This window comes from Motacilla alba, chromosome 19 (genome assembly GCF_015832195.1).
Source record: "Motacilla alba alba isolate MOTALB_02 chromosome 19, Motacilla_alba_V1.0_pri, whole genome shotgun sequence".
NCBI classification, from domain to species: Eukaryota; Metazoa; Chordata; class Aves; order Passeriformes; family Motacillidae; genus Motacilla; species Motacilla alba.
In genome coordinates this window covers 473,355-486,840 of record NC_052034.1, presented here as the reverse complement: position 1 = coordinate 486,840, position 13,486 = coordinate 473,355, and the positions used below count along the sequence as shown (strand labels likewise).

At 52.3% G+C, this 13,486-nt stretch overlaps 1 protein-coding gene across 1 annotated transcript in view; it reads right to left on the bottom strand.

The window, feature by feature from the left end:
- Positions 1-247: 247 nt before the first annotated feature.
- Positions 248-13,486, bottom strand: part of MNT (MAX network transcriptional repressor) — a 29,337-nt gene continuing 16,098 nt past the window's right edge. The window contains exons 5-6 of the mRNA XM_038157768.1: positions 3,172-3,364; positions 248-1,645 (exon numbers count right to left, since the gene is read on the bottom strand). Of these exons, the coding sequence (XP_038013696.1) occupies positions 939-1,645; positions 3,172-3,364 (900 nt within the window). The 3' untranslated portion in view covers positions 248-938. The remainder of the gene's footprint in view (positions 1,646-3,171; positions 3,365-13,486) is intronic.

Below are 13,486 nucleotides of genomic sequence, written 5' to 3'. Positions count from 1 at the left end.
GTGCCTCTGCCAAACAACAAACCCAAGAAACCTGGGGGGAGCTTGGACCAGCAGGAGGGACCCTGACCGGGGCCATGCCATGCACAGAGATCTGCAAAACCAATTATTGCATCAGCAAACCAAGCCAGACAAAATACAAATTCCCCCAAAAACATCCAAACAAAGCGTTGTCAATCATTAAAATGATAAAAACCAGTATTTTTTGGACATAGATATAAAATCATTTATAAAATGGCAACAAATCAAGTCTGGTTGTGTATTCTTTTTCCTTTTATTAGACAGGACAGAGAATTTCCTTAAAATGCCATAACAAGTCACAGTGATTTTAGATGGTTTTTGAAATGTAATATATTGATGGGAAATACCTTTAACATGGTTTGACTCATGGTTTGTTGTTGGGGGTTTTTTGTCACTGTACTCTGGTCCACCAAACCATCTATCTTATAGTTTCTTGTTTAGAGAGGACACTCTGGCTTCTTCCTCCAAAAATGAATTTTGTCTCATAATCCTGCAAAATAATCAACCTTACAAAAGGCCTTCAAATGTTATATTTATATATATATGTATATACATATATATATACACACACATACACACATATATATAAATATAGACTTCTATGATTTTTTTTTCCCATTCTACGCAATGTCTCAATAAAGAGATCAGCAATTTTTATTCTACAAAGAAGCAACACATAAGAGGGCAAAATTAAAGTCTTAAGAACATCATATCCATAGTTCACTCATTACACATAAAAGGAAAAAAAATCACCATGAAGAACTGTCTTTGAAGCGTCTCAGCGGCCGGCCCCGAGCGCGGCCCCGGGCGGCGCGGCCCCGGCGTTCCGCGCCTCCTCCCGCCGAGCCGACGCGGTTGGAATGTACGGAGTTTCCTTAGGAAAGGTTCCCAACACAGACCTCGCCGGTGGGCCGTCCCCTCTAGGCCAGCTTCAGCGTGCTCACCGGGAACGACGGCATGGTCACCATAGTCACGGGGTTCAGCACCGTCTGCCCGACCAGCTGCGGGTGATGCACAACCTGCGTGCCCACGGCCGGCTTGGCCACCACGGCCGGCTGGCCCAGGCCGCCCGTGCCGTTCACTTGCTGGTGCGAGATGGTGTGAGCGATGTGGCTCACGACGGGCTGGCTGACGGCCACGGGCTGGGGGTAGAGGGGCAGCTGCGGGCCCAGGTGGGCCATGTGGTTGATGGTGGCTGGGTGCACAGTGATGTGGCCGATGGGCTGAGCAGCGGTGGTGAGTTGCACGGGGCTGGATGTGGAAGGTGCAATGTGAGCAATGTGCTTGGTCTGTGGCCCCTGAATGACGTGGTTGACAGTCTGGATGACCGAGGCGTGGGTGGTGGCCGTGTGGGCGATAACAGTCGATTGCACGGTCGAGGCCGCCACGATGTGAGTCTGTGCAGGGACGATCGCCTGCGGCGGGACCAGTGCTTGTGTCTGCAGGGAGGGCTGGGCGTGGGGCTTCTGCTGGATGGACACGTGTGGGGGCAGGACCGTGGGCAGGGGGGGAGCAGCACTGGGGGGGACGGCTTTCAGCAGCTCCGGGTGCTGGCGCTGGGTGAGTTTTGGTAATGAGTTCACTGGCCTGTCGTCTTCCATATCTTCATCCATGTTGTCTTCACCCTCTGGAAAACACGAAAGGAAGAAACTCCCATAAAAACGCAAGCAGAGCATGAACTGGACCAAGGAGCTTCCCTAGAAGGCAGCATCAGCAGAAGAGACGTGCAGGAGGCACCACTGAGCTACAGGCTGGTGGCACAATGGCATGGCACAATGGCATGGCACAACGGCACGGCACGGCACAGCCCTCTCCTCACTGCCTGTGGGCCAAGGACCCCGAGTCAGGCAGGTGTGACAGCTCAAAAACCCAGCTAGAGCAGGGTGCTCCCAAAAGGCTGAGAGGTCTCACTGGGCAGGCAAGGGGAGCACCACGAGCAGAGGCTGACAGAAAGCACCTGGCTGAGCTGTCTGGGCTGAAGTGGGCTCCTTCTGGGAGGAGGAACAGGGTTTCCTTTCCTGGCCAGTTGTTCCACTGATCAGCACCATTCCTTCTGCTCCCAGAGCAGGAAGGAAATTGCCATGAAGAAACATGGCAGCAAGTCTCTCATCTGGTTCTGGAAAATGGACTCTTGTCCAGTCCAGGAACTAAGGAAGCAAAACAGGAACATACTAGCCCTGAGATCAGGAAGACAAGCCCAGCACCCTGCACTGCCTGTTCTAGTGCCAGCCATGCAGCAAAGAATAAAAGTCTCAGGAGACACAGAAGCAGCAGGAACACAAGGAAGACACTTCCCCTTCCCAAGCTCTGGGAAGCAGCAGCTTGATGTGGTCACTTTCAGCAGAGGCCTCTGCAGAGGGAACAGCTGGCACTTGTAACACAAAGCACTGGGACTCCCAGCTTCCATCAGACCACACCTGGAGCCTGCTCCTACCACCAGAGGTGATGAGCCTGAACAAACTCAGGTTTTCCTTTCCCAGAACCTGCCATATCATCTGCCTGGCATGCCAAGGGCAAATGCTGACTTGAAGGAACTGCTGTGAATGGTTTTGCACTGCTACAGCCTCTGTGTCTCTGGAAAGCTCTACATCCACAGACTGCCTACTCTTCCTGCTGCAGATGCCTGGCGTGGAGAGAAGCATGCATTCTCCTATCTCACTGGAACCGCACGGCAGATATCCATTAGTGTCATTTCATCTTCACTGTGAATCCTCCTCACGCAATGTGAAGGCTCATTAGGTTGTCCAAATGCTCTGGTGATCCTCCCTGTACCAAATCCTTCTTCTATATGTGCTGAACACCCTCCCACATCCACATAAATACACCAGGATGCCCACTTGTAATGAGCAGGGCTGCAGAGCTGTGCAGGAAAAGAGCGAAGTTTGGAAAGCAGGGATTTATCTCCACAATCAGGTCAGATGTGCAAACCTGCACTTCGTATCTACCTGACATTGATGAACAAGTTTCAGCTTACTTCACATGAGCAGCAGTGTGTTGTTAACAACATCAATCATTACAAAAACTCCAAAACCTTTTACTTTATTCTGAATGCAAAGAAGCTCTGACGCTGCTAAATGAAGATCCCCACCACTCCACGTAACTGTGTCAATGACATTCCAAGATAATTAAGAAAAAGAGAACAATTATGGGTACCTGATGCTGTCGAGGTAGATGCCTGGTCATCCTCTGGCTGAACTGTCTGTCGGATAATTCTGTCAATCTCCAAAACATCCATCCACTGGCTCAGCTCGTTCTTCAGTTCCGCCAGCCGCTGCTGCGTAGCGATCTTCTCCCTCGCCAGCCGCTCCATCTCGTGCTCGTACTCTTTTTCCTTCCTCTTTAAAGTCTGAAGTCGGAGAAAAGAAAAAGAAATGTAATGAGAACAAAGACAAGAATAACCTACACTGATCTGGTCACTCCCATGTCCACAGCTCATTATTTCATACTGCCAGTGATGCCGGTGTAAAACGTGTTCAGCTATATTTACACCTGCCAAATGCGGGCAGAAAGGGAAGGACAAGAGCTGGCACACAAAGTATTGCTCTAGGTGAAGGTGTTCTGCTTCCTGAGGGAAAACTGGTAGGCCCCCAAAACGGAAATGCTTAGAAGAAAAAGCCAAAGTACTGATGAGCTTCTGAGCAAGAGCTCCTGACCTAGAGGAGATGGTGGACGGTGGAACCAACAAGCCCCTGCATCACGGGGAAATCCCGAGGTCAAACAGGAAGGCAGGGTGTTTGTTGTCCTCTTCTGCTAGTGCCCCCTTGGAGCTGGGAATCACCACAGCCATTGGTAAGGTCAGGGGAGCTGCTGCATCAGTCAGCACAATACAGAGAAACGTCCCACACTGCCCAGCACTACTGCTGGGAAATGCAAACCACGACCCCCAAGGGGCATCAGCTATTCCAAGGCCTGTTCCGCGAGTTTTTAGGCCACTGTAGCACTGCACGGTCAGAGACCTGGTCCCTCAGCCCCGGGCCACACTTACTATATGCATGAGAGACAAAATTAGGTGAAATCTGTAAAACCACATACAGACTCTCCATCTTCTGAAGTTAAGTTTCAACACTAGGAATTTAAATCCCACACACACTTCTGAAAATACCAGCCACACAGAGCCCACACGGATGCTCCTATTCCCCTCACTGCTGGCAAGCACTGAGCTCAGAAGCAAACCCCACACCTGGCAGAGGACCAGGCTCATGGTCTTCCTGACACATCTCTTTATTTCTCTCTCAGGTTCTCCAAGATGAGTACAATCAGAGCCTGACCTCGTGCCTTTCAATGGTTCTGCTGGTGTTGTAACTCACAGGTTTGCTGGGAAGGACCTTAAAGCCTGTTCAGCCAGCCTTTAATGCAGCCTAAGGCAACACAGATTAGGGCAGCTCCTGCTGCTACCTTTGTCCCAGTAATAGCAATAAAGGAAGTATTTTTAAAAGAGCCAAACAATGTGTGTTAGCAGGGCACAACCACTGCAGGTGTGTCAGTGGAGACAGCTCCTCTCCCTCCAGATCAGCTAAAAGCTCCTCAAAGCAGAGGGTTTTCAGGCAAAGGGGGCAGTCCTTTCTCTCCTGTTGCTTTTCAAGCCAAACCAGGCTGCAGACAGACCAACACTCCCACAGCTCTGTCCTAGGCAAGCCCAGCAGCCCACTGCAGGGAGGTAGCCACGGGGACAGCCAGAAAGGAAGGATGGGGACTCCTGGAATCCTGGCTCTGCACCAGCCCTGACCTGTAGCCCAGAGATTCCCACATGGCTGAGGCCCAAATCCACAGGCTAGTTTTAAAGTCTGTTTCCTACTGAGTGCAGCCAAAGCATTCTGCCTGACCCAGAAAAGTCACGTGCTGCGTGTGCTCTGATTGTCTCGCAAAGGGTGTGGGTGAGACAGGGAGGGATGGAGGGGAAGGTGACGAGGAAGGGGCACGCTCCCAGATCAGGTTTAAACACGCAAGAAGACTCGCGTGTAACTCGTCTGAATGTCTTCCCCTCACTGTCATCAGGCAAGTAGGAGAAGGGCTGAGGCTAAACCTGCTGTGCGAACGTGAGCCCAGTCCCTCTCTGCAGCATCTCCCCAAGCTGCTCTCCACGCAGGGCACGAGAGGACAGAGCAGAACAGCTCTCCAGGAGGAGCAGGCGCGAATCCCCGCAGCAGCCTCGCACCGCAGCGGGCACAGCACACGCATATTCAAGCAGACTTGGCTTCACTCCCTGCTCTAGAGGAGACTCCCGGCACTGGGGAAAAGCACTACTACAAAGTATGAGCAGGGCAGCTGGTAATTAGTTACAAACTTTTAATTACTGGGAAGGCAGGCAAACCCTTAGCAAGCAGCAGGACGTGTCTCCCAGCCAAGAGAGCCAGGGAGTTCACTATGTCACTCTGCAGGCACTCCACAGGCTTTGGGATGTGGCACTGCTCCAAGCCCAGCCCTGTGGGCTCTGCCTCCCTCGGTGCCAGCAGTCCCAGCTCTTGACTGGGTGCCAGCTCCCGGCAGCCCCTTGCTGGGTCTGCATCTCCTCCCAGGGCTCTCCAAGGGGAGCTGCTGGGGAGGCTGGAGCAGCAGATGGGCTGGAGGCACCGGTAATCTCTCAAAACCTATTCTGGGATGCAATTCACCAGAGCTCACTTGGTAAGGACAGATCTCCAGGCTGAGCTGCTCTGGCCTAATAAAGAACTGGGTGGGATTAACTGGAGCCCTCTTCCCTCTCCTCTGAGCTCTTCCCCCAGCACTGCCCCACTCTCTGCAGGTACCCGTGGGCGCAGTCCCCTCCCAGGCTCGGCAGGGACTGCGAGCTGCCCTGCCCTGGGAGCTGAGCCTGGCAGCACCAACAGCCCACTGCAGAAACCAGTACTCGTCAAGGGACAGGGAGCAGGGACCCCTGTGCCTTCGTGGCTCTGCCCATGCACACGCAGGTCCTGGCACCCGCCTCCTGGCAGATTATTTTCTGCAAATCATCCTGCCCACATCAGGTGCCAGGATTTCCCGTCAGTCAACAGAAAGTGCACAGTGACAGCCAACCCTGAGTCATTGGCACTGTGGTCACTGACCTGCCCGGCACATCAAAACCTTTAGAGACTCCCACTGATCCCCAGGATGTTCTTCTAAAACAGGGGTTTTTGTCAGCACTGTCACCATGGATCCCCTGCAGTACAAAACCAGACACTTTAAAATAACATATAACCACACAGACACTTCTCCCCAAGCCTTTGCCATTTTCCAACAGAATGGGAATGTAATGGTAGCACTGAAAAGGGCAGAGGGGACCCTAAAACTACAAACAACACAGTAATTGAGAATTAAATTTTGATAAAAGAAATTCATACAAATGCCCAACCACCTTTCCTTTGAAATCTGAAATTTCAGTAAGGCAGAGGCCTGGACCAGCTGCAGGGCAGGAGCTGCCACCTCTCCCACCTCCACAGCCACTGGGAAGGACCATGGCAAGGGTTCCCATGTGGGGCTGGCACCGGGGATGACAGTCAAGGTGCTTGCAAAGATCCTGAAGGACACACACTTAACCTGGCTCATGAAATAGTGATCCTGTTTCTCCACAGCAGAAAAATCACTGAAGTTACCTGCATTTCTGTTTTCCCACTTCCTCAGGAGAGGCCAGGCTGGGCTGTCCCAGGAAGGCCAGGCATGCCCTAGAGCTCTGTCCTGTTTGCAGAGGGCAGCCCAAAGCTGGGGGTGGCCTGTCACTGAGGCCACCCCATCCCACACTGCTCTTTGCAAGCACCAGGCTCCAGCACAGACCCTCCTTCTTACGTCTGCATCTCCATCACTGCAGCATTTCTTTTCCTGTTAAGCAATTGGGAACCCTGGTTGCCCAGGCAACTGTTACACTGCAGTGTGAGGAACCTACAGAAGCTATGACTTAAGAACTCTTTTATTTTTCTCACTTAAAAAAAAATTCCACATGAGCATCACTTAAAAGAGTAGGCCCTGGCCATGCCAAGGGGGAAGCTGAGCTACCCCAGGAAGAAAAAATGGATTTCCTCATACTCCTGTGAATCCACCTATGGCTTTTGATGCTTGGGAAGTTTTGCAAATCAAGTGCTGGCTCTGGTGAAAGCAGATGATGCTGCTCTCTGAACACCCTGAGCTCTGCTGAGCTGAAGCTGAGTGAGCTCTGCCCAGAGCAAGGGCCTGACCCTGCCCTGGCAGGCAGCACGGCACGGGCACAGCAGGGGCTGCTCCGTGTGCAGGTGCAAGGTGACAAGGACACGAGGGCAGCGGTGAGTCCCTTCATCTTTTATTTAAACACCAGCAACCAAATTAAAATCCACATGTGGGTTTGCTTTTGCTCCCCTGGAGTATCTGATTCTCGTCCTGTACCTGTCAGCTCCTTGGCAGCCTTCATGCACCTGGATTACTGAAGCGAGACCAGACAACGGCAGGGACAGCAAAGGCCTGACACAATTCCAGTGGTAACTCTTCCCCACTTTGTGCCCACTGTCCTGCCTGGTTTGGAGCCACTGGTTGGTCCTTGTGTGCATCTCCCTGTCATCATTTGGTAAACAAACCATACGCCAACTCCTGCTCTCCTTGTATAGCAACAGTCATTTGTCACTGCAAAGAATTTTCCAGTTTATACCGACTGTAATTAAATTGCTCACTCTCCTGTCAAGACTGGAAATAATGCCCCCAACGCCTCCCCTGCACCTGCCTCAGGAATGCTGCTGGCCCTGCGGCTGGCACTGCAGAGGTTTAAAAGGCCTTATTACACAGCTCCCCTTGTAAACATTTCATTAGCTGTTTAAAAACATGCTTTCAATTATGAGTTTTCCAAAGCATATTTCAGCTCTTTTCTTCTCTAACATTTGCTGATTGAAAATACCTCATCAATAAGCAATCAGGAGAGCGATTTGCAATTTTGAGCCAGATAATCTTTAACTCTCTGCTCTGGGGATCACAGCTGGTGCCAGAGAGTGGGACATGCTGAGCCAGGGGGGTCTTTGGCTGCCACCGACCTGCAGGACCTCCAGCACAGACCAGACCAGCTGGTCAGGCTCTCCACTGCTGCACAGAGCTCTGATTCCTATATGTAATGGAAAAAAACCCTACATCCCAAGATCTTATTCTTGCTGGGACTGCCATGGTGCAGGAGATTCACAGCAGGAGCAAGAATCCACCAGCCTGATTCCAAAAATGTTCCACCCAGGACCAGAGGGATGCTGGGGAACAAGCTGTCCCCAGAGTCCCAAATGGAACCCAAACAGCCCCAGCTGCCAAAACTCCACTGGCCAAGGCACTCACCTGTAGGATTTGGGGATTTTCCATCACTCCCATCAACTCTGGGCATTCCTACTTTGAATGGTGCTAAACTGTCAGTGTTCCTCAGCTGCCACAAGCAGTTTCTTCACGGCACGGCACCGACACCGAGCGCTGCCCCAAGCCCACCCGACCTGCTGCCAAGGAGCAGAGCCTGCAGGGCTGGGCAGGCCAGGAGCCAGCTCTGCCAGCACCAGGCCAGCGTGCCCAGCCTCTGCCGCCACTGCCTGCACCCTCCAAGGTGACAGCACCTGCCAGACCCCTCCCTGCAGCCACTGCCTGCACCCTCCAAGGTGACAGCACCTGCCAGACCCCTCCCTGCAGCCACTGCCTGCACCCTCCAAGGTGACAGCACCTGCCAGACCCCTCCCTGCCCCGAGCCCCTCTGCCTGCGAGCAGCAGCCGTGTGTGAACCCCGGCTGGTTGCCACGGGAACCAAAGCCATGGTTTCCATGGCAACTGCTCCATTCTGCCGGCTCTGGAGATGAGATCCCGCAGCAATGTGCTGGGATGTGCTGGCCCGGCACCGCCACAGCGAAATACAGGTGGGGCACCACGGCACCACCACAGCCCACGTCAGTGCTGCCTGCAGCCAGTCGGGCACTGCCACCACCCGGGCACTGCCACCAGCCTCAGCTGTACCCGGGCACTGCCACCACCCGGGCACTGCCACCACCCGGGCACTGCCACCAGCCTCAGCTGTACCCGGGCACTGCCACCAGCCGGGCACTGCCACCAGCCTCAGCTGCACCTGGGCACTGCCACCAGCCACAGCTGCACCTCACTGCAGCCTGTGCCCCAGGAGCCCCTGCTCAGCACAGTTCCCCAAACACAAGCTAAAGTCACAACGGGCTTGGCCCAAAGCCCTAAGAAGTGAACAGACTGTGCTCAGCGCCGGGGGAGCGGGGCGAGGGTCTCACCAGGACCGGTCCCCAGGGGACTGGGAGAGAGGACAGCCTGTGTGCAACTGGGGGGAGCCACAGGACAAGGATTTCAGGCTCCCAGGGCTCGTGCCCCAGCTGCAGCCTCCCAAGATCCCAAACTGAAACTTCACACCCGGACCCAAACCAAAGCAAAGGCTGCAAGGTGAAGCAGAGAGTGTCCCTGGCTCCCCGTGAGCGTGAGCCCTGCACTGACAGCCAGGCCATGGGTGCCTGCCAGCAGCCTCGTGACCCAGCTCTGCCAGTGACCAAGCCCAGCACGAGGACAGCAGCCAAGGAGCGCTGCTGTGTCCTGGGAGGTGACCTCAGCCCCATGAGCACAGGGACTGGAGGCAAGGAGCCGTCCTCGCTGCACAGGCTGCGCCTGCTTTTCGGCAGTGGGGTGAGCACCACCCACCACTGCTCAACCTGGCGGCAGGGCAGGGATGGACTTCTAGACAGAAATACTTCCCAGAATAGGAAATATGCCTGGAGCAGTCGTGGAAAATGAGAGCATGCACTGGTATTTACATTTATCACTTCACATTGACAACTGCACTACAGGCTCCTGATAAAAAAAGACATCAGGCCTTAACCTGTGATCAGAACTAGGCTGGAACGTGGCTGCTTGCAGCGACCTGCCCGAGTCAGCCTCCTGGAGCACCACACTGGACAAAGTACAAACAGTCACTGGGGCAGAGGGCAGGAATGATCCAAATCAGGAAGACAAAAAATAAATTCAGAAGAAAATAAACAACGAACAAACCACCAAAAAAAACCCAAGAAACAAAACAAAAAGGCAGCAACCAACTGGAACCCACAGTACAACAAAGCAAGGAAAAGCAGAGCCATGCCGAGGCCAGTCGCTGGCCCCATGCTGGTTGTCACCAGGTAAGCAGATCTGATTTAATTCCTTGATATGACTCCCAAGGACACAAGAAATTCAATTTTAAAACAACTGAAGTATGACTTGCAACCCCTTGGTGTTCAGTTTGGTCATGTCTTTTGCTTTTCCTATTTTTTATTTTTTAACCAGTCTCTGTTGTTCAGGAAACAAATGAGATATTTCTAATGATTCCAGTGGATTCCAGATGCCCCAAAGACCCTGAAATACCACGTTTGTTACTTAGAAAATAATCCCAAACAAATTAAAATAACTTGGGAAATTAAAACTTGACAATTTTTAATTTCAAATTTAATTCTGCAGTACTTAAATTTTTTAAAAATTGAAATGGAAAAAAAATTGTGGGAAAATATGCTTTTGAGATTAAGTGTCATCATTTTCTGCAAACAGAAATGAAGCATGCTGCATCTCAAGAAGGGATTATTATTATTATTACTATTAACAACACGTCTGCTGGATGCAGGACCCCAAAGCTCTTCCCAAGCCTTTGTGATGACGCAGGGACAGCAGCTCCAGAGGGCAACAGGCAGGTTTACACCTTGGAGCCACAGCCAGAGCTGTCTGCCAGCGAGGAGGAGGAGATTTCTGAGCAGACACTTCATCCCTATATCCACTTGCTGCAGTGCTTCCTATTTTCCTTGGAGGCAGATCTGAGCAGCTGCCGCAGGAGCCAAGGCAGAGTGTTGGATGGGTGCTGGTGCAGCCCTCCCTTTGCTCCTGTTCCTACACCCTGGCCAGCCAGCAGGCACACGGCACAGGTAAGCTGCACACCTGAAGGGACCCTGTGCAGGGAGCAGGGAGGTGAGGGCTTCTCCTGGGAGAGGACAGCTCCCAGAACACAGCTGTGGCAGGTGGTGCTGGTCCCAGGAGCCAAGGGTCAGACAGAAGCACGCCCCCACGGCACGGCAGCAGGGCCGGGGCGCCGCTGACTCAGCTGGTGCCATCCTCCGCACCACCTCTCCTTCCTGTCTGCCCATCCCTCCAAGGAGCTCAGTGCCAGTCACTGCACCCCAGCAGCTCCACCCCCGGCCCACAGAGCAGATCTGGGTCACCAGAGGATTGCTCTCCATCCATCTCCCTCGCTGTCAGGTGGCAGTGGGAGGACACAGCAGCCAGCTGTTAAAGGCAAAGCCGCTGCAGCGCCTGCGCGAGGCCATGAGGCAGGGCCGTGCCCGGGTGCAAGCCTGTCTGTGCAGGAGGGCCTGGGGCTGCACTGCTGCCCTCTGTGCCCTGGCACTCACACTGCCCTGCTGCTCCTCCGCTGGGCTGAGGGGCTGCCTCTCTCTGCTCGGGGCTTTCGCTGTGCTCCAAAGGCAGGCGACCCCTGCAATGGCACCCGTAAAGCAGAGCCCATGCAAGCAAGCTGTAATTATCACTACTCTCCTTAGGGCCCACGCGCTGTCTCCCCTCCCATGCCAGCTCTCAAAGCAGGTGGGAACAGACCAAGCAACAGCCCCCAAACACGCCAGCTACCACACAGCAGCATTCCCAAACCCCGTGCTGCAATCCACTTACAGGCTGGTTTGGTTTTTACAACCCTGAGTGCTTCTTCAAACTACTACTTCAATGACAGCAGTGGAACAGGTGTGGAGTCTCTGACAATTACAAACACACTGACAGATTTACAATTCCATTCACCCTTTCCAAATTCTCACGCACAAGTAATGAGGGAGATACTTTAAAAAAAAAATCACCATCCCTCTTGGCAATGGTTAAGAAACAGCTCCAATTACTCAACAAGGTCCAAATGCTGGACATTTTTAATCACTATTACAGGACATGTTTTGTGGCCAATCCTGCAAATAAAAATGCCCTGATGGCTCCCTGGATGAGCCTCCCTGCAGACAGGTCCTGCTGCAGCTGGAGCAACAGCGGGGAATCAAACACTGGGTTTTTTTAAGGTCTTATTTCTTCTCACCACTTTCTGAAATCTACAGATGACACCACATTGCATGACCATAGCCTATGGATGCTGGAGGCCTTCATTACTGAGATTCAGGCTAATTAGACAAGATAGAATCAGTGGATCAGGTCAGGTAAACAACACGAAGCAGCACAGCCTGGCATCTGAACGCTGCTCACGTGAGGGAGGCACGGCAGGTACTCATGGACCCCACTCTTACTAGACAAGTTTTGCAGAAGATGGGTACATTCACCTCATAGCTGGCACAGAATAAAAAATAACAATTACAGCCATCCTTGTCAAGGTGAGGAACTTAACAGGATTCAGCAGCACGGTTCAGTTTATGCATTTTGATCAATAATCCAGTCACAACAGTTCCTGAATGCAAATGAGTTCTGGTCTTTAACCACAACCACTGTCAGACCTGTGGTTTGTGTCTGCAGTCCAGCACCTCCCTGCACCAGGATCTGGCATGGCTGCAGGGCCCTCTGCACCCACCAACACCCAAATCAAGCACTGCTGTGGCACCCAAAAATCCACTGGTCTTGTTCTGGTCCTCTACACAGACAGGATGAATGACTGTGCTCAGGCACCAGTGAAGAGACCAATAAATAAAACAAACTAGAAGACAAAGAGATGCTGTGAAGCTTAAAAGGAAAATTTAACCAACATAAAACCAGTATCTGGTCTGTTCACATGTCCACAAGATCAGCTTAAAAAGGGCTTCACAAAGGATTTTTACGTGCACTACTTAGGCATCCTTGGATAGTGCTCTGGATCATTCTACCCCAAGGGAGTCAAATCTGTTGATTGCTGTTGGCATGAACAGGGAACTGTATCATTCTTAGGAGCACAACTGTTACTTGAGGCAGCTTGAGAAGCCAAGGGAGATGAGGTGAGGATAAACTTAAACATCATAAATGCCTGGCAGCACTGGTGAGCACAGGTAAGTCACAGGGAAATTTCACCCTTGTTGCCCTCTCCAAGGTAATAATGACAAACTGGCCATGCTATAAACCCTTAGTTCACTACAGCTACGCTTTGTCTCCAACACCACAAGCAGGGATGCCAGAGGACTTGGGTGAATTAGTAAGCAAAGTCTATTTCACAAACAGAGCCAAAAGTGCTCTGTAGACCTGGCCCTACCTGTCACCACAGCAGCCCCCAGTGCCTCTGCCACACCCGAGCAGCATCTGCAGGGGTTGGGATCACAGCAGTGCCTTGCTTCCACGCCTTCCAAAGGCTTTTGCTCTTTGCGTTTTGCATGCCCTGGGAAGCTCAGTGCATCTCAGATTTTGAAAGCACCTTGTTATTTAGTCAGCGTTTCAACTGTACTGGGGAAACTGGCCAACGAGCAGGACCTGCAGCACAACCGAAGACTGATGGGTTGGGCTGGGCTGCGTGCCAGCTGTCCCAGTGTCACCTGGTGAGCACATCACCTGGATGTCATCTGACACTAAATGTACAGTAGAAAAT